Source organism: Gekko japonicus, unplaced genomic scaffold, assembly GCF_001447785.1.
Source record: "Gekko japonicus isolate JY-2015 unplaced genomic scaffold, Gekko_japonicus_V1.1 scaffold710, whole genome shotgun sequence".
Lineage (NCBI taxonomy): Eukaryota > Metazoa > Chordata > Lepidosauria > Squamata > Gekkonidae > Gekko > Gekko japonicus.
Window position 1 is genome coordinate 500,132 of NW_015167559.1, and position 19,909 is coordinate 520,040.

A 19,909-nucleotide genomic window follows, 5' to 3' on the forward strand; every position below is an offset into this window, starting at 1 on the left:
TAGCAGTTTGAAAGCAAGAAATTGCAAGTAGATAAATAGGTACCACTTCACTGGGAAGGTAACAGCATTCCATGCGCCTTGGTGTTTAGTCATGCCGGCCACATGACCACGGAAACGTCTTCGGACAGTGCTGGCTCTTCGGCTTTGAAACGGAGATGAGCACCACAATCCTAGAGTCAGATTCGACTGGCTTTCGAGCAAGGGAACCTTTACCTTTACCTTTAAAAAAATAGAATAAAATTTACTCATAAACATTTCATTCAGAAAATTCATGCCAAATACTCCCTCTGAAGTTCCTTTGTTGAAGAATGGTGACTTCTGAATCAATAAGCAGTGAATTTGTAAACTTCATACTGATTTCCTCCCTTGATTAGTTTTCTGCTCTTTTTCAAGGATTCCTGACCTTGGGTATGACTTTGAGAAGAATGAAGGAAAGGCCTTCCATTACTTCACCTATGGTGTAGCTTGCTCCGAGGTTGAGATAGACTGCCTGACAGGTGACCACAAGGTGAGCAGCCTAGGAAGATATCAAAAACACCTCTTTGTTTCTGTGAAGAACATCTTATGTAACAGAACATAATTGATAAGGAAGTTAGTTTGCAGCTCTGGCATTTCTGAGCTGCTTCTACCAGAAGAGTTCACGGAAGGTGCTGAACAGCAAATTGTTTTCCACCTTTGCCTTCCTCAAGCCTTTTGTCCAGAAAAAATCTCTCTGAGTGTCAGGAGAGCTTCTCAAACAAAATTCACCCCAGCATGGGGTGCTGCCGCCGTGGCAATGGAGAATCAATCAAGACTGCCCTTTCTCCCTTTTATGTTTGCAGCTTGCATCAGTGGATGAGAGAAAGAGTCGATTTTACTTGATTCTCCTTTGTTGCTGCTGTCTCCCCCACCCCCAGTCCTGCACCTAATTTCCTGGTAAGACTTCCCCTCATGCTTTGGGCCAAACAACAGGCTGCTTGGTATAGACAAAAGTGGGGAAATATCCACTCTGCCAACACCCTCAATGATCTCTTCCAGGGAATCCAAATTGCAACGTGGCCATGAGAACACTCAGAATCTTTAGCTCCCTTTGTAACAAGTATGTATCTTATTCTGGACAATTTCTGAGGTTTGTTTCCCATACAAGTCAGAAGGTATGGAGGTTCAGCACCTCTGAGTCCACAAGGCTCCGGCTATTAGGCCTTAACCCTGTAGTCAATACTTTTTCCTGAAGTACCCAAAACACTCATCACTGCATTGTTTCATTGATCATTTAGACAGTGTATTGACAAAATTATCAGTCCCTTTCTGGGAGCTCACAGTCTAAAATCTGGCATAGGCTATGCCAGTGATGCTCACTCAGTGGCTTGGGAGCCTCATGCAGCTCTTCAAAACTAAATGTGTGGCTCTTCTGAAGACTGCTCCCAGTGTAACATTTGCCCCATGTTTCGGGAAAGTGTGCAAGGTCATAGCCTAGTGGGGCTAGTGGTTGGCAGGTGGTTTCTACCTTGAAACAGCTGCTGCTAGAGGAATACGTAAGCTGCAAGCCTCCCTGTAGGCCTCATGCCAAGTTGCCAGCTCTGGGCTGTGAACTATCTGGAGGTTTGGGGAGGGGAAGGAAGGACCCTGGCAGTTGAAATGCTGTACAGCAGCCATTTTCTCCCGGGAACTGATCTTGGTCATCTGGAGATGAATTGTACTAGCAGGAGATCTCCAGGTGCCACCTGGAGGTTGGCAATCCTATGCCAGGTATGGAGGTAAATGGGGTCCCTTTTGGTTAATGATATTTGCGAATGTGTCTTCCTGCAAGCTATGGAGTGAGCACTTCTGAGTTAGGCAATAGACAGAAGTAAGCAACATAGATGGCAAGATAAACAGAGGAAGAATATGCAGGCAGTGCAGCTACACATGTTTAGACAAAGGTAGGAACTACAGTGAATATGACACTGTCATGTACCTCCTGGATCTTTCTGCTGGAGTATGAAAATTTATAGTAGCATGATATCCAATAATGTGTGGATTCAGCCTTAGGGTCAAATTACACAGTATGGTTTTGGTGACTTGGGTCTAGGGTTGCCAAGTATAGCTTAACTCCGCAGCGGGGGACTCCCGGGTGGATCCCGGAGCACGCGCCGCACGCACATCACCAGGAAATGACGTTATGACGCCGAGCATGCTGGGGGCGGGGCCACGACCATTCAAGGGGAGACCATAGAGTTTCCCCTCGGTTGGTCGTGGCCCCGCCCCCAGCGTGCCCGGCGTCATAACGTCACTTCCTGATGACGCGCACGCTGGGGTGGGGTTCCCCCCGGGGCCTGATTCTGTGGCGGCAGAAATCGGGCCTCCAAAGCGGGGGTTTACCTGCCCCCCGCCCCCACTTGGCAGCCCTACTTGGGTCTGGTTCCCAGTCCTGACTTGCTTTCCCTGAAGAGACACAGCAGCTCGGGAGAATATCGTTTTAGAAAAACAGCAGGATCTATATTTGGCTGTGTTCCTGCCTTCTCTGAAGCACCATTTTCCCAAGCCGAAACAGCCCTGGCAGGGAGTTATTTGCATGTGGACTATTTCAGCCATGCCAAAAGATGTATGATTGTAATGTGGCCCTTAATTTCATCAGGGGATGAGAAATGATGGCCAAATGAGACATGATGGTTTCCTTGGGCTGTTGCCTCCAATTTAAAACGATTTAACAATGGTGGGCTAAAGTGCTCTTGCCCGCCCCCTACACTTTATCAAGTGCTGATATGGCCCCACTTCTCACCCCTGAGGCTATTTTGGCACTTGAAAAGATAGAAGGGGGAACAAGAGCACCACACTGTGGGCCAGATCAGGACTGGGCCTTTGCAACATTTAAAAATCAGTTTAAAATGCTGGGGGCATCCTTGTGGCTGTCATGGGGGTTCTGTCACATCTAATTTGGCCCTAAGAGCATTGTGTCAAAGTCTTCATAGAAGAGATGAGTTTTGAGGAGGGATGATCCCTGTGTTGAAGATGGGTGTTTGAAGCTAAGAAATAAGCTTGTCTACAACAAATTGATGCCCTTATGGCTGAACTGAGATTTAGAAAAGAGGGTTCCAGCTGATAGCTTGGCCATGATGGGACACCAGCAAAAAACCCGCATGGTGAAAGAGACCCAGCTTGGATTATTTGATAAGATTAGCTCTGTCCTTATTCAGTCTTTACTTTGACCCATTTTTAGAATCTTCGTACAGACATTGTGATGGATGTTGGTACCAGCTTGAATCCTGCTATCGACATAGGGCAGGTAAGCAATGAATGGTTATGCTTTGCAGGGCGGAACTGGACATGCACGGCAAGCAAGCAGATTAAATTGGTTAATGAGCAGCAGCAGACTTGATAAACAGCAGTGGTAACATGGACAGTTGGCTTGAAAGATAGCTGATTTCTAAGTTATTATTAGCTTCTTTGCTTATCAGTTTACTGACACAATGATACATTTCTTTACACCAGCTGGACATTGTTAAGGGAATTACCCTAAACTCTGTTTAAACTGAATTCTTCAAGTTGCTCATTCCAGAGTGGATTTTCTTTACTTCAGTGGGTTACTTACAATGGCTCTAGATGCTTTTTTCCCTGGTGTCTTTTATCTGATGCTTTTATTGATAGTTTACTTTGCTGCTATTTAATTGTATTTTTGTGTTAGCTATATTTACTTAGAAAATTTATAGACTACCTCTTGAGAGAGCTACTTGTGTGGCTTACGAAGTGAAAACAATAAGTGAAATCATAAAAACCACAACTGTAACATTATCCATATTAAAAGAATAAAAACAAACAGCCTAAAATGGTATCTCTTAGCAGCCTTGAGGCTAGAAGCAGATCATAAAGACAGGTGGAGAATGATGAAACCCCATAGCTAAAAGCCTGAATAAAAAGAGGTGTTCTGGCCTGGCTCTGAAAGGACAATAAAGTAAGCATGAGGCAAGTCTCAAGGGGGAGGGAGTTCCACAGGTCCCACCAGTATAAAGGCCCTAAATTGAATCCAGCAATCTGCAGAGGCAAGTATCATAGATCTAGCCCACATTCTGCCTTCCTTAGCAGCTTTGGGTTTTGTTTCTCTAGTTTGAGCTGCAGACTGTTTGAAGCTTTGGATGTTGGACCTCTAGAATTAGACATGCAGCCCAGCTTTGGCCTTCCTGTATTAGCTAGTAAATCTCCAGAATGAAGTGGAGGAGATCAGAATGCTGGGCCTGCAAGGGTTTTATGCAGATATCCTCTCCAGCTGCACAGAAAAATAGTTGTGTTGCAAACAGTTAGTATCTACTACCAATAGTAACCCTATCCACTACTAGTAGTTATTACATATTTATTATCAAAAGTGTGCTAGGTCCAAAGAAATGTTAATAGAAAAGCCACCAGCTATACAGTTTCTTTCTTTTAGATGCCATCAATGCTCCCTCTAAGCTGTGGAGTCTTGAGAGCAAAAATTCAAGTTTGTGAGCTACTGGCATTGAAGTTGTGAGTGAGCGATTTGGCTACTGCATAAATCAGTTTGCTCTGGAGCCATCCCTCCTGAGCTAAGACTAAAATGTGTGAGCCGGAGGCTCAAAAACTGTGAGCTAGCTCATACTAACTCAGCTTAGAGGGAACACTGGATACCAGTTATTAACATATAATGTTTCATATGCATTTCATAGTTTTCATCAAATGTAAACACTGCATAACATTACTGTGATACATGATACAGTTCAAGATACAGTTGGGGGTGGCAGTTTTTCCACAGTGTGTTGGCACTATGTACAGTAAGTGTTTATAATGCCATTTCCAGCTTAAGATGGAGAAGACATCTATTCATTTCTTAAATTTTATGAGTCACTTTTCTAATGTACAAGGGAAAATTTCTAACATCTTTGAGGGTGGCTTGACACAGAGGGCCCTAAAAGGTCACTCTGGATGGCTGTGGGAAGACCCTCAATGGAGAGGAGGGTTTGCAAGTTGCTCTGAAGCCAGCACTGATGGAAAGTGCCCCCAGTCACTGTAACCACCAAAAACCCAGGACACAAAGGAGAATGTAACTCACTTGTGGCTTACTTTTGCAGATAGAAGGAGCATTTGTCCAAGGGGCTGGACTCTTTACTTTAGAGGAGCTGCGCTATTCTCCAGAAGGCAATTTGTATACCCGAGGGCCTGGAATGTACAAAATACCTGCATTTGGTAACATTCCAACAGAGTTCCATGTATCTCTTCTCCGGGACTGTCCAAACAGCAAAGCCATTTATTCATCCAAGGTATACTGTCATTGAGGGATACAGCTCTTCTGCAAAGGCTGTTTGTAAGCATACTCTGAGGTGTGCGGGAGGGCATGTTGCTAATATGTTGCTTCCCTCCCTTTCAGTACCTTTCCATCTCTTCAAGTGACATTTCCCTCATGTTGCAGTGACTCTGATTCAGGCTTGGGGATCTCTCTGTCCCTTGACATTAGAACGAGGGGCAATTAGAACCCGCTTCAGCTGGTTAGCTAGCTGTGGTCTTTCCTGGACGGAAAAGATCTGGCCACTGTGGTGCATGCCATGGTTACATCTAGATTAGATTTCTCAATGTGGCCTACATTGGTCTGCTCTTGGGAAGTGTTTGTAAACTTCAGTTGGTACAGAATGCTGCAGCCAGGATACTGACTGGAGTGGGTGTAGGGATCATGTCCCTCCAGTCACCTACACTGGCTTCCTGTTTGTTTCCAGGCACAATTCAAGCTGCTGGTCTTGACCTTCAAAACCCTACATTTTATTTATTTGGTTTTTAGCCCTCCCTCCCCTGCACACAGGCTCAGGGTGGGTTACAACATGATTAAAACACACAACATAAACAACTATAAAATTATCAATTACGAAATATTACTAAAACATTGCTAAAACATTGGATGGCCTCTGCTGTGCTATTAAATTAAAGTCCCAAGGGATTCTAATTGAGGGTAACTGTAGATGGAACAATGTAGAGCAAATGGGTGGGTGAGAAAATCTGTCATGATGGAATAAAGCAGAGCAGAGGAGGGTACAGATGAATTGCCACTGCCTCAACCATAGGCCTGGTGGAACATCTCCATTTTACAGGCCCTGTGGAAATGTGTTAAATCCCACAGGCCCCGGATCTCAGCTGGGAGAATGTTCCACCAGGCTGGCACCAGCATTGAAAAAGCTCTCTGTTTGAGGTCAGGTGTACATCCTTTGGGCCAGGGACCACCAGCAGGCTTTGGTCAGAGGAGCACAAAGTCCTTCGAGGGACACATTGGGAGACGGTCCTGTAGATATATTGGTCCCAGTCCACATAGGTCTTTAAATATTAGTACCAAAACCTTGAACTTGATCTGGAATTCAACTGGGAGCCAGTGCAGCTGTTGCAGCACCGGATGTATACGTGCTCTTAGTGGTGTCCCCATAAGGACATGTGCCGCCGCACTCTGGACCAGCTGCAGTTTCCAGGTCAGTCTCAAAGGTAACCCTGTGTAAAGCAAGTTACAGTAATTCAGCCTCAAGGTGACCTTACATGGATTACTGTAGCTAAGTTGTGGGGAGGGAGGGACAACCCAGCACAAATCTCCAGACTATCTGAGTGAGGGGGCGCATAGAGATGTTGAACAATATGAGGAAGAGGATTGCCCCCTGAGGGATGCTGCATACCTAAGGGTAACACGGTGACACCCACTCCCCAAGCACCAGCCTCTGTCCCCGACCGTGGAGAAATGAGACCTACAACTGCAAGGCTGTCCCATACATCCCCACATCGGCAAGGCGGTGGGTCATAAGATCATAACTGACTGAAGGCAAGATATAACTTTTTGTAAATAAATAAATAATGCTAATCTGCTTTTTTAGACTTCATTTTTTTAAACCCTAATTAGCAACATAGGGGGTTGGGAAATTCCTGGAGGCTTGGGGACTGAGCCTGGGAAGGGCAGAGTTTGAAGAGGCTCGGGAGCTCAGCATATCGTCTGGATATCGGTTACAATTCCAAGAGAGCTCCAGCCCCCTCCCCCCGAGTTTGGCAACCCTACCCCAAACCCTTTTTAGCCCATTGATATAAGATAGGGTTGCCAAATGGGCCTGGGGGGCGGGGAATCCCCAGCTTCGGAGCCCCGATTTCCGCCCCGGCGGAATTGGGGCCCGGGGGGAGCCCCGCCCCCGAAGCTGCGTCACCAGAGGTGACGCACGACGTAGGGCATGTTGGGGGCGTGGCCCAGATCGTTGGGGGTGGAACCATCGCGCGCTTTGCGCGCGCTTCACACGCCCAACCGACCGAACTCCCGGACGCCAATGAAGATCCCCCGCTCCGAGGGGTAAGTGTATTTGGCAACCCTAATATCAGATATCTAACTCTGTGCTGCATCATGGTCTTTCTTTCTCTTCCTGCTCCCTCTGTCCTTTTGCTTCCTTCTTTCTGTTTGTCTTTCTCCCTCTTATTCTATTCTTTTTCTTCACTGCCTTTCTCCTTTTTGTGAAAAATATATAAAAAAAGAAAAGAATCTTTGGATGCGTTTCTGGTGACAACCCTCCACTTGAGGAAAATAAATGACAGCACTGGTCTTTATTTACACTGCTGTCCTCCATTTAGGCTTGGCAGGATCTTGCTGTTGGTGGGGGATTCCCCACTGCTGGTGGCCACTTTTTGCCACTGCTTAGCAGGGAGGCAGAATTAAAATATGTGAGAAAATGAGGGGTGACACACAGCATCCTGTTGCACTGATGTCACTTTTCATGTGCACAGAAGTGATGCAAACACATTGCTGGGGACACTCTAGCATTTGGGCAAAACTCTATGGTTTAACCAGTGACCTCCCCCCCTCCCGTAAGTCTCCCACCAGTTGGCAGCCTTGTGCTGGCAACTCTGTCTCCACTGGGCTGAATTTGAACTACTTGGCTGAATTTATGGAATTTATCACCTGGGCAAATGCACATTACATTGTCCTAAAAGCAACAGCTTTGCTGTAAGGTGTTCTTCTCACCATTGTGAATTTATTCATTTGTTTTACTGGTGTTTCTGGCTATAGAATTTTAATAACATTATAAATATTCCCTCCCTGCAAGGATAGTTACTCTCTCTAATGCAGTAAACCAGGATAATAAAGATGCTGGAGGCTTCTTTAAATAAACTACGTTTGGAGAATTAGATATTCAGTTTGATCTCTTCTGCTTCATCCCTCTGCATTTTATCTGTTATGCATTACCTCAATATCATTTATTAAGCAATGCTGTTGCAGTGGCTGTAGACAACAGAGTTGGAAGCTCTGCTTGGTGAGAGATGTACAGTGGAATCCTAAGCAGTGTTACAGCTTCAGTGGACTAAGAAGGATGGAACTATTTAGGATGGCAAAGTCCTCTGCTAGGACAGGAAACAGGAAGTAGAAGGGAGGAGATTTGACCAGGCCTAGTTTATCTTACTGAACTAGACAATACATGTGACATGACCCCTGTCCTGGCTCAAGTGCTGCAAGGCTGGAGCATGGTGCAGGGAAAGGAGTAGCTTCAGCCTTCCCTTCTTGCACCATTTTCATGAGGCAAAATGATTTTTTTTGCCCTGCTTTGGGTACCCTGTGCTGCATATGTGGAGCCCCACAGGAGGGCAAACATCCCCTCCCCCCATGGCTGTTGCAGCTAAGGAAATGGTGCAGGAGAGAAGCCTGAAGGCCCTTCTCCCCTTGTACCATGCTTGTAAGCTGAATCCAGGGCACCAGTGCTTGGGAATGCTGGTTTCCCAGTGTTACCTATGATGTGAACTGGGACCCCCTACCCAACTCATAGCACATGAATCATGTAGTTAAGGCCTGAGTGGTTCAGCAATTTTAGTGCCTAAGTTATGCAGCAAATTTAGTTTTGAACCTAAATTGCACTCAGTGGCTTGATACAGCATTCATATTAGAAGAACATTTGGTATGATTCATCCTTTGTCTAGACATGTAAGAGAGGGTTCCCTCAATGTTCCCTCTAAGCTGTGGAGTCTTGTGAGCAAAAATACTGTGAGCTGGCTCACACTAACTCAGCTTAGAGAGAACACTGGCCCATAATTCTCAGTGGAACCCTTTCCCCCCTTCTCTGTTGGTCCTTAGCTGGGCACAAATATATAGCAACAGACACAAACCATGACTGCTATTGGAGGCCCATGCAGAGCCCTGTGGAAGAGCGAAAAAAAAGCGGGCTTGCTGCATCTACATATAGGAGGATTCCCAAGGCTGGGTGCATTGCCAAACACTCATGACTGACTAGCAGCTGACAGGCAAGGGAGCCTTCTGGGGAGTGCCTCCCCGTGAACATAGGGCTGGGTCACACCTTTATTTCCTGTAAGCCAATCTAGTCCCCACTCTTACAGTGCTCTAGAATGTTTTCTTCACATTAGTTGCTCCTGAAGGTGTGCTTGAGTGGTAACATTACGAAATGTTTACAGGTAGTTCAAATTGTGCAAAGGAGACTTTTAAAAATCTCCTACAGTTGTGTCCTGCCCATATGGACACTTGTAGTGAAATTGTGAATCCACGAAGACAGTTTTAAAGCCCTCAATATACTGTAATTCAAGAGTGATCCATTCTACAAACAGTTTCCCTGTTGAATGTGCTGCAACAGATGCAGTCTTTGATTTTCTTTAATTTCTGTAGGCTGTGGGAGAGCCTCCCCTGTTCCTGTCAGCCTCAGTGTTTTATGCCATTAAAGACGCCATATTCTCTGCAAGGGCAGAATCGGGACTCAACCAACCCTTCAGACTAGACAGCCCAGCCACCCCAGAGAGAATACGCAATGCGTGTGTCGATGTCTTCACCAAACTGGTATGTTGTTTTAATGGTTTTTGTATGTGCATTTCAGCTTGGTTTTAATTGTTCTAATGATGTGTATTTTGTTTGGTTTTAATGGTTTTTAAGACATGTTTTTATTACATCTGTTTTTAATCTATTAGCTGCATTTGTGGACCTGATAAAGGCAAAAAGGCAGAGTATGAATTTTGTAAAAAAATAAATGTTGCTTACCTCCTTTTTAAGCATTTTCATCTTCTGGGGCACTATTCTGTACCAGCAGGGTTCAGGAGAGCAAGGGTTCAACCTGGAACCGATTTCTAATGGTTTCCAAGCTTAGCTATAACTACACTCCTCTGCCCCCAGTGCATGGGATACAGAGTGGTAGCCTTCCTAGATCAGCATTTGCTGATCCTCCATCCCCCAGTCTGGTTAGTTTGCTGCTTCCTGCCAAACCTTTTGTTAGGGAAGCCAGAATTTTGAAGAATGGGCACATAATACCAGTCACCCCCAGTCACTCTTTCTCAGCCTAACCTACTTAACAGGGTTGTTAACTTTACTGTTAAGTAGATGCTTATCTTCCTCCAAGGAGCTCAGGATGGTGTGCATCATACTGTCCATCTCCATTTTATTCTCGCAACAATCCTGAAAAATAGGTTATAGTGAGACTTCATGGCACCATGTGTCATTCTCCTCACCACAAGACGCTTGTGAGGTAAGTCAGGCTGAGAGACTACCTGGTTCAAAGTCACTCACTAACTTTCATAGCAAAGTGTGGATTTGAACCTGGGTCCTAGTCTGACACTCTAAGCACACTACTTTTTAAAATAAATGGAGGAGGGGAGAATCATGTATGTTGTATGCTCCACTGAGTGCCTTGGAAGAAGGGTTTGATAAAATGTGACAGACAGCTATACTGACAGATGAAATCACCTCTTCCATATAAAGTGGAGATGGTGGGAGGGTTAATTTACACATTAAAAGGAGCTAGAGCCCCTCCCCCTTGGCCTGCCTCACCACACTGCACTCTGTGGCTTGAACCACTTTTCATTCGAGTAGTCCAGCTCAGATGCCAGAGGCTTTAAAGGCCAAACTATAAAGTCAGATGTATGTTGTGAGTTCCCTGCTGGGAACGATGGAAAACTCACCATGCACATCTGATTGAAATCCCTGGTGGTGGCCCCAGGGACAGTAGGCAGATTCTGTAATGTGAAGTTAGGTCCTTCTATTGGAGGGACCCCAGGTTTGCAGAAAAATCTGAAATGGGCAAAAAATTACAGGGGGGGATCCCCCCTAAAAACAAAATAATGCATCTACCTCTGTTGGAGTCTCAGTGGTGATTGGGGGGGGGGGTAGCGGGTGAAGCCTTGAGCTGCCCTGGGCCTGCCATCATCATGTCAGTGGGGGGTTTGGGGTGGGAGCATGATATCCCAGCAGCAGAAGGCTTAATGCTGGAGGGCTTTGGGAATGATGTATGAGACTCCATTCTGTAATTATTGAATGATTTGGTTTTATGTACGATTATATTGTAAAAATGATAAATAAATACTATAATAAAAAGGAAGTTGCAGTGGGCCCGGCAGTAGAAGACTGGAGACTGGGCTGACCAGCATCAATGTCAGTAGTGGGTGAGTGGGGTAGTGCGGTGCCCCAGTGGCACTGGCTGTAGTAGTAGGAGTGCAGAATACACGATACTTGTAGGGGTGTGTGTATCCCTTCCCTCTCTTAGCTGGCACTGATGGGGGGGATTAAAGTTAAGAGGGGGAAGGGATCCCCCTGTGAATATCACGGGTCCCCACTTGTACTTTTGTATTTTAGAAGTCCTTTGCCCGTCCATGCTTCCATGCTCCAACAATAGGAGCTAATGAAAACTGCCTTTGGTTTATTGTTAGTTATTGGGCATCCTGACGTCTTCAGTCTTCTTGTCATTCTGACACGGCGGACCCAGAAATAGACCCCTGCAGTGTTTCATGCCCCATGCCCAAGGAGCCAGGGTGGTGTAGCATACTGTCTTAGCTTAGTCTACCTCACAGTGTGGGTTGTGAAGATAAAATCCACATAAGCAACCCTTGTGTTCTTTGGAAGAACATAGAGGTGTAGAGAGAGCTGCAGAGGATGCTCAGCAGCCTACTTCAGTGTTCAGCCTGACAGATTTGTTCTTTCATATTTATTTATTTATTTATTATTTGTATTTATAGCCCCCCATCCCGCGAGTGGGCTCAGGGTGGGTAACATCATAAAACATACAATAAATACAAATATAATTAAACAATGTAAACAATTTAAAATTAATAGACATTAAAACACAGTCACACTTCTAACAAATCAGCTGGCTGCAGGTTCCCTGGCATATTATTTGGGCTGATAAGTAGATGGGTGACAACCACTTCAGGTAGGCCATATAGAGATGTCTGCTGCCTCAACCAAAGGCCTTGCGGAACAGCTCTGCCTTACAGGCCCTGCGGAATTGAAGAAGACCCCACATGGGGCAGAACTGAATGACTGACTCCAGACTAGAGGAGATGCTTGAAGATCCAGGATCAGCTCTCTCTCTCTGGCATGTTTTTCAGTCATGAATAACAGCCACAGAGCACACTGGTTCAGCTCAGGATTCCAGTGCAGAGTTTCCCCTAGGATCCTTGTCTTCAAACTCAAACAGGCCCTAGAGCTGTTATTTGCTCTTTCAGGAGAACCATAGTTCCAACCTGAATCAGGGACTGCTGTGGCTGCTGTCTGTGGGGGGGGGGGGAATGCACTGGATTTCCACTCATCAATTTTCCCATTGTCTTTGGCTTGAAGAAGGAGGATTAGTAAATCAAAAGATAGCTGTGCCTTGTGACCAGTGTTCCCTCTAAGCTGAGTTAGTGTGAGCTAGCTCACAGTTTTTTAGCCTCCAGCTCACACATTTTTGTCTCAGCTCAGGAAGGATGGCTCTAGATCAAACTAATTTATGCAGTAGCCAAATTGATTGCTCACCACTTTAATGTCAGTAGCTCACAAAGTAGAATTTTTGCTCACAGGACTCCACAGATTAGAGGGAACATTGCTTGTGACAGTTAGGCAACCACAACCTGTCATATTTTGAACATGTATAGGCATTTTAGACAAAGACAGCTGTTTGTTGCCTTCATACTACAATCATTTTAATCTTTCCCCCCCCTGTCCAGTGTCCCTCCGCTGAGCCAGGCACCTTTAAGCCATGGTCTGTGAGAGCGTGAATGAAGAAATCGTCTCCACTCATGAAGCTGGTTTTACCTCAGGGGACCGAAAGACGCAACCCTAGTGTCTGAAAACTGAAATGTATTCCTGCCCCACTGATTCATGACATTTTTAAAAATTGGCTGTTAAATTATCAGTTGCCTAAGAAAAAGGTTATCACTGATGGATTATTGCTGGGATGTAAATTTAATGAAGAGACAAAATGATGGTTTTGCTGTCTGTGAAACTGAAACTCCTTATAAGATTCATTTAAGCTTCTGGCAGGTATCATAGAAATGCTTATAACCTGTTTGTGAATCTGTCTGTTTTAAAATATGAGCCTTAAATTCAAAGAAAGGCCAATTTTGGCTGGCTTAGGTTCAATCCATCCTTCTTTTTCTGCTTTCCCCTTAATCTTTGGAGTGGATGCCTGAAGGCAACAATGCAGTAGGACCATGTTAAATTTCCCATGGGCATAAAAAGAATTCAGTGCATCTAACTGATGAACTCTCAGATTCTCTTTCCAAATTCTTTTCTGTTTGATGAGAGTATCAAATACATTAAAATAAAATGCAGATTTGTGCAATGGCAAATAAGAGTTGTCCTAATACCCTGCATTTGAATTCATAACTTGGAAGCAAGACACAGTGATTCCAGAGAAGTTTATCCAAAGCTAACAGGGCAATCTTAACCAAAGTTACACCCATTTACATCCATTGAAATCAATGGGCTTAGTAGGGCATAACTCTACCTAGGACTGTACTGTGAGTGTACATACAACTGCAACCTGATTCAGTAATGAAAAATGCCATAAGTTAGTACTAATATGGTCTGGAAAGTCAGGTTTTTTCCATCCTTGTGGTTTTGCTTATCATATGCTCGAATGGGTGATAGAGGATGGCTTCCAAGTGCATTGCTATTTTGAGAGGGCTCCTTAGGAATTGGTCCGATTCCCCACTTTGTAGTACAAAGAGGTTTAATAAAACATTCTAGTGCTTGTAAAAAAAACCCCCACAAAACCCCAAGTTAGCTTATATTTTTTCTGTGATGGGATGTTTGTGCAGCAGCTGCTAATGCCCTATTTATGCATCTTCCAGAGTCTTTACTTTAGTTGATCCATCCAGAGGATGTTAAAGTGAAAAGTGGAACAGTGTGGTATATGAATGTTTTCATAAATTGCCATTAAGTAGCACTTACAAAGGGATAGCTTGAATTTATGTGGGGAAAATTGGGAGAGTCCTAATTGGTGAGGTTTATCTGTCCCACAAGAGGTGTGGGTTCATAATTTATTACCAGAGATGTCTGAATGCAATATAGCTGACCACATCACTCCTTTTACCTGTTAAAACAGAACAGTGCGCCCTATACTCTGGTCTCCCATTTAAGCACTCCTTATATCAAAACACAACAGACATATGAGAGCCAGTTGACAATTAAATCCTAAGCAGAGTTACATCCTTCTAAATGCATTGTGCGATGTAGCAATTGCAGCGGTGGACTAGGATCAGGGAAATGCAGGTTTGAATCCAAATTCTGTGATGGAAGCTTGTTGGGCCAATCACACACACACACACCCTAACCTACCTCACAGGGCTGTTGTGAGGATAAAACAGAGAAGAGGAGAATGACGTAAGCTACTGGGGAGAAAGGTGACTAAAAAGAAGGGTATAACAGCTTAGGATTGCACTGTGTGTCAATGAAATGTAACTTCATCCTCCCACATGTCCAGAAGGCAGTGAGTTTGTAGTTCATTTGAGGACATTGATTCGTATCATGCCTTTTGATTATATTCTATTATTGTTGACATTGGACATGTTATAGGAAACCAGTGTTTCCTCTTGACAGAAGCATGATCATAATGTACAGAGGTTTCAGTGCCTTGATTGCAAGTAATGGTGTTTCCACAATATAAGAAAGTAGCTTGTAAAAGTAAGAATGTATATTAGCTAAGCACATTCCAAACAGGTTTCCTATAAGCTGATTTTACATTGTGATGCACCTAGGTTCCTGTGATACTCCTGTGATTAGGAACATTGCATTATATTTTTGTACTCTTTAATAACAAGGTAGCATCAGTAGGTTGCTACTACTATCAAAAGGGCATCTGTTCAGTAATGTTTTAATAGTTCATATTTTGGGTTCAGTTGGAGCAAAGAGAGTGGATTGGTCTAATCTCTTAAATGATTACTACAGTGTTCTTTGTTGTGGTGTGTATGGACTTTGTGGTTTATGCATAAAAAGAGTAAACTGAAATATACAGTAAGCTTAGAGGTATGACTTGCAAATATGACTATCATTTTCTACTGTTTGACATTCACTGTTATGGATCAATCCATGGCTCTTGTGCTGTTACTGGAGTACTCAAAAGGTGTCTTGTGCCAGTACTTTTTGTAGAACTAAACATTTTTCTGTAGAGCCCACAGAATGTTATGCTAAACAAAGGCATAAAAATAGTATGATCTTCTGAAAAAAGGTAATAGTGACATATTGGTGACAACCCTGTATGGCATGGTTCAAGGAAGTATTTTGCTCATTTGTAATTGTATACTTTACAAATTATTTTTATTGAGATTTCTCATTAATTACTTCCTTTATGATCTGAATGTATAAGAAATTCTTCTTGAAAATTGACAACTTTGAAATATAAACGTGCTTTTAAAAACATTTTAGAAGTGTGTTCATTAAAAACTTGGAAACCATCTAGTATTGTAGTATGTGGGCCTTTGAAAACAAGCTTCTCCCCTTCCCAGGGCTATAGTCCTGGTCCATTTCAGGCAATTGCTACTGTTAATTTGTTTTTTTTTTAAAGACATGAAATCCGAGGTCTCATCTAGTTTGACCCTGAGTCTTAAGTAGAAACTGCTGAGATCCTAGCATTTGCACTGAGACATTAAACCTGCCCTAGTGCAGCTCAGTTGTGCAACATTTCTCTTTGCTTTTTGCGAACAAATGATCCATTTTTCAAGTCACAAAAACCCTATGTGCTCCTTGTAATACAAGTAGGGTCCCAGAGCAAGCTGTTAGGAAAGTGAAATGCGGCAAAGTCAAACCGAAAGAAGCGGCACAGCTGTTTCTTCTGTGCAAGAGAGAGTTCGCTGAACATCTGTTCTTCTAGCCAGCCATAGGTCCAACGGATTTTGGAGTCTACGAACTCGGGGAGCTGGTTGTTCCCTAGAAGCCCAGCCCGTTGCATCAAATGGTGCACTTCACTGCCTAGGAAGCCAAACATGATTATATAATCATAGTGGATGAGGCACGGCCGGCACAGGCTGACCAGTGGTTTCCACTCAATACTGGCATTACTGGATCCTTGGTATAAGACGTACTGGACAAACTCCTTGAAGGTTAGGCCATCTGCCAGTCCCCGCATGTAAGCAGAGATGAGTCTGTGGAAAGGCTCCCTGATAAAGATCACTTTCGTGTAAGATTTCAGCAGAGCCTCCATTGACGTCAGGTTGTACTGGCTCAGCATCTTTTGCGTGCCAAAGTTCTGGCGAACGGGAACTGGCAGCTGCGGAGTAACAGTCTCCTCCAGCATCTCCAACAGCTGCTCCCAGCCTTCCACCCCAGTTGCTGGGATTCTGCAGTACAGTAACTGAAGTTTGTTGTTCACCATGATTGAAGACACCACCTGGGAAGCTTCCTGCTTGTTATGGGGAAGCTCAGTGATTTTAGCAGTTTGACCACAAAAGGATCTCAGTGTCTTTTTCCGGAGCTGTTGAATGTGCAGGAGAGTATCAAACGTCACTGGTAAATCCTCTCTCTCTACAGTTAGATCACCTGCAAAACATGATAGGAGGAGGGGAGTTTATCTGGTCAACAGAGTTTGCAAAAGACGCTGGGATCAAGTTACTTTCTCTAGCTTATCTGAAAGCATCGTTTTCTCATTGGAACTACCACAAGTGGCTAATCAGCGATAAAACACTGAGATGAATTTCTGCAAGATGTGCTTTTTGGTATCAGTTTTAAATGTGATGCGCAAGACTGCAGTGCGTTTTCCTGTTCTATAGTCCCTGTAAAAGGAGGAGGAAAGCAAGCACATGCTTCTTTTCATGTACAGGCTGGCCTTCCAAACTATCCTCCTAACTTCCACCACAGTTAATGATTCTAAGTATAGAATTTTTAGGCTGGCTGATGGGAGAATCTGGGAGACCTGGGTTCAGTCCTATTCTGACACATGAAACTCATTGGATGACCTTGGGTCACTCACACTGTCTTGACCTAGCCTACTTCACAGGACTATTTTGAGGAGAAAATGGGGGAAGGGTGAGTTAAATTCTTGTTATTTACTTTATCTGTACTCCACTTTTCTCCCTGACGGTGACCCAAAATGGTCCCCAACATTCTTCATTTTATCCTCATGACAACTCTGTGGGGTAGATCAGGCAGAGAACATGCAACTAGCACACCATCACCCGGAAAACTTCCATGCCAGAGTGGGGTCTCAAGCCTGTGTTTCCCAGACTCTAGTCCAGCATTCTAACATTACACCGGCTCTAAATATGGCCTAGACAGGTTAGAGCAGATTTTGGCAGGTGTAGCTATTTATGCTTTGTTTGAAAGACTTGCACCCTTCCTTTCCCAAGCATTCAAGGAAGGTTACCCTAGGCACAACAACATGCACAACAATTATGCTGTATAAAGCACTGTATCAAATAAAACTGCAAAAATATGAATTGTAGATAGAGTTGCCAGCTCTGGACTATGATATTCCTGGAGATTTTTGGAGGTGGTGCTTGGGGAGGGTGGGGTTTGAGGAGAAGAGAGACTTCAGTGGAGTACAGTGCCATAGAGCGCACCTTCCAAAGCAGCCATTTTCTCCAGGTGAACTGATCTCTTTTACCTGGAGACCAGTTATAATTCCAGGAGATCTCCAGCCAGCAACCTGGAGGCTGGTAACAGTATTTGTAGAGAAATTACTCACTGCAGAGAAATAACTCTTCACCCCAAAACATAGGCGTAATCTTCGTGGGGGCGGCGGGGCTTCAGCCCCCGTCGAAATTTTCAGGAAGGTGCTCAGCCTCCCCCGGGAGCCACCCTTGCTCCTAGCAAAGCAATGCCTCTGGCCCAGCCCCAGCCCCCCCCGGGAAATTGGAAAGTCTACAGCTTTGCCCCAAAAGTATTCTTCATAGATTTTAAAATCTGTTGGGAAATGTCTAATTTCTCCTCTGCTTATAGTATCATGAGTTTTGGGAACTGCAAATGGTTCAGTTCTATATTATTGGCCACTACTATACTGTACTGTACTGTAATGACAGAGGGAATGGTGAGGTATCGTCACAATCGTATATGTGTCTTGAGTATCAGGCTTTGTTTAAATGCTCATCTGGACCAGAAGAAATGAGCTCAGGCCCACAGGTATGGTGGGGCTTTTGAGGGCTCTGCTCCCTTTCTTAAAGGCACAGCCTCACAAGAATTTCTCCTGTAAATGCTTTTTTCAATAATTTAAAAACATTTTAAAAGGCATATGCTCCTTTAAGCAGAGTGGGGTGCTACAGTTGACGTATTCCCACACAGAACAAGGGTGTTGGAGTAGGTGACCTCTAGGATCCCTTCTAACTCTGTGTCAAGAAACTGGTCTCCTTTAAGAGAGTTTTTCTGCCTAAGTGTTAGCTTTCTTGACTATAGAAGTCATCACCCCCACCTGCTGGCTTATCAGAATTGTTGCTTAGGCTGGCAGAAGTGATTAACTTGCAGCAGCTGAGAACTGCCATCTAAAGTGGTTGACAGCTTGCAATTTAGAGGTCTATCCTGGTAACAGTTTTCTGTTGGCTAAATGGCTTTTCTTTCTGCACTGAGAATTTCAGCCCCACCAGAAAAAAATTGCCCTGCAAGCCACAAAATCCTGGCGATGGGCCTGAAAGAGCTTTCCCACCTAGCTGGCAGCAGCAGGAGGGGAGGGAGATTGATATTTGTTAAATGTTAAATTACTAACTTGTTTTATTGTTATAATTCCTTTGGCCTTCTTAGCTGCCCTGAGCATGCCATGGAGGGAGGGCTGGATATAAATCTAATAAATAAATAAATTAGTATCGGTGTGAAAAGAAAGCACAGAATGGAAATGTTGGAAGAGAAGCAGTCAGACTCTTATTGAGTTGCTGAAGTACATGGGGTGGAGGTTCTCTTGTCCTCTGTGGATCTGTGCGGAGAGGCAGATCTGCAAAGCTATAGGCACGCCTACCTTACTTGTGCTTCACCTGAGTATCTCTCCCTTATTATAAAAGAGTAGTGGGTGCCAGAATTCTAAAATTGGCCCCTTTAGTGTTAGGCCGAAAAAACTGCCACTCGGAAGACACTGGCTGGGTTCATTGGCTGCTTTGTGCAGTCCCGGCCAGCGTTCCAAGGTCATTTACATATGGAAGCTGATTGGACTACACTCCATTCCACACCTCAAACTCACCCCCCCCCGCAAGGCAGTTGGAATTTTCAGTTGGGAGAGGAGAATGATGTCAGCTGCTCCCTAGGCAGAGGCTGTGTGTGTGTGTGTGGGGGGGGGGTTTGTAAAGACAGACAGGCAGATAAACGTTGGCTGATGGTTGCCAACTCCAGGTTCGAACTCCAGGACATAAGGTTGCCAACTCCAGGTTGGAAACTTCCAGGATATTTTAGGGATGAAGCCTGCTGAGGGTGGGATCTGAGGAGGAGGAGGAGGAAGAGGGGGACCTCAGACAGATACAATGCCATGCTGCCCACACTCCAGACAAGCTGTTGCCAGTCTCCAGGTGACAGCTGGAGAGACCTTAAAGCTTTGGTGCTACTTCAAAGTTCCCCAGGAGCCCAAAACAGAGTAGTGTTTCGGAAAATCTTGAGGAATTGTTTGGTGCATTTACGATGGGGCTCCTGGGGAACTATTGTTGCCAATCTTGGCCCAGCAGCCATCAAACCATTCTCTTCAACCCCCTGCTGTGCAGTTGACTTTCCCCTAGGGTTGCCAATCTCCAGGTGGGACCTGGAGATCTCCCACTGCTACAATTGATCTCCAGATGACAGAGATCAGTT

At 44.5% G+C, this 19,909-nt stretch overlaps 2 protein-coding genes across 2 annotated transcripts in view; one reads left to right on the forward strand and one right to left on the reverse strand.

The window, feature by feature from the left end:
* XDH (xanthine dehydrogenase) overlaps positions 1-14,626 on the forward strand; it is a 91,774-nt gene extending 77,148 nt beyond the window's left edge. The window contains exons 33-37 of the mRNA XM_015413747.1: positions 394-508; positions 3,179-3,244; positions 5,040-5,228; positions 9,581-9,748; positions 12,880-14,626. Coding sequence (XP_015269233.1) covers positions 394-508; positions 3,179-3,244; positions 5,040-5,228; positions 9,581-9,748; positions 12,880-12,930 — 589 coding nt within the window. The 3' untranslated portion in view covers positions 12,931-14,626. The remainder of the gene's footprint in view (positions 1-393; positions 509-3,178; positions 3,245-5,039; positions 5,229-9,580; positions 9,749-12,879) is intronic.
* A 1,261-nt stretch (positions 14,627-15,887) lies between these two features.
* LOC107112579 (carbohydrate sulfotransferase 9-like) overlaps positions 15,888-19,909 on the reverse strand; it is a 12,938-nt gene continuing 8,916 nt past the window's right edge. Inside the window, exon 2 of the mRNA XM_015413744.1 lies at positions 15,888-16,690. Coding sequence (XP_015269230.1) covers positions 15,888-16,690 — 803 coding nt within the window. The remainder of the gene's footprint in view (positions 16,691-19,909) is intronic.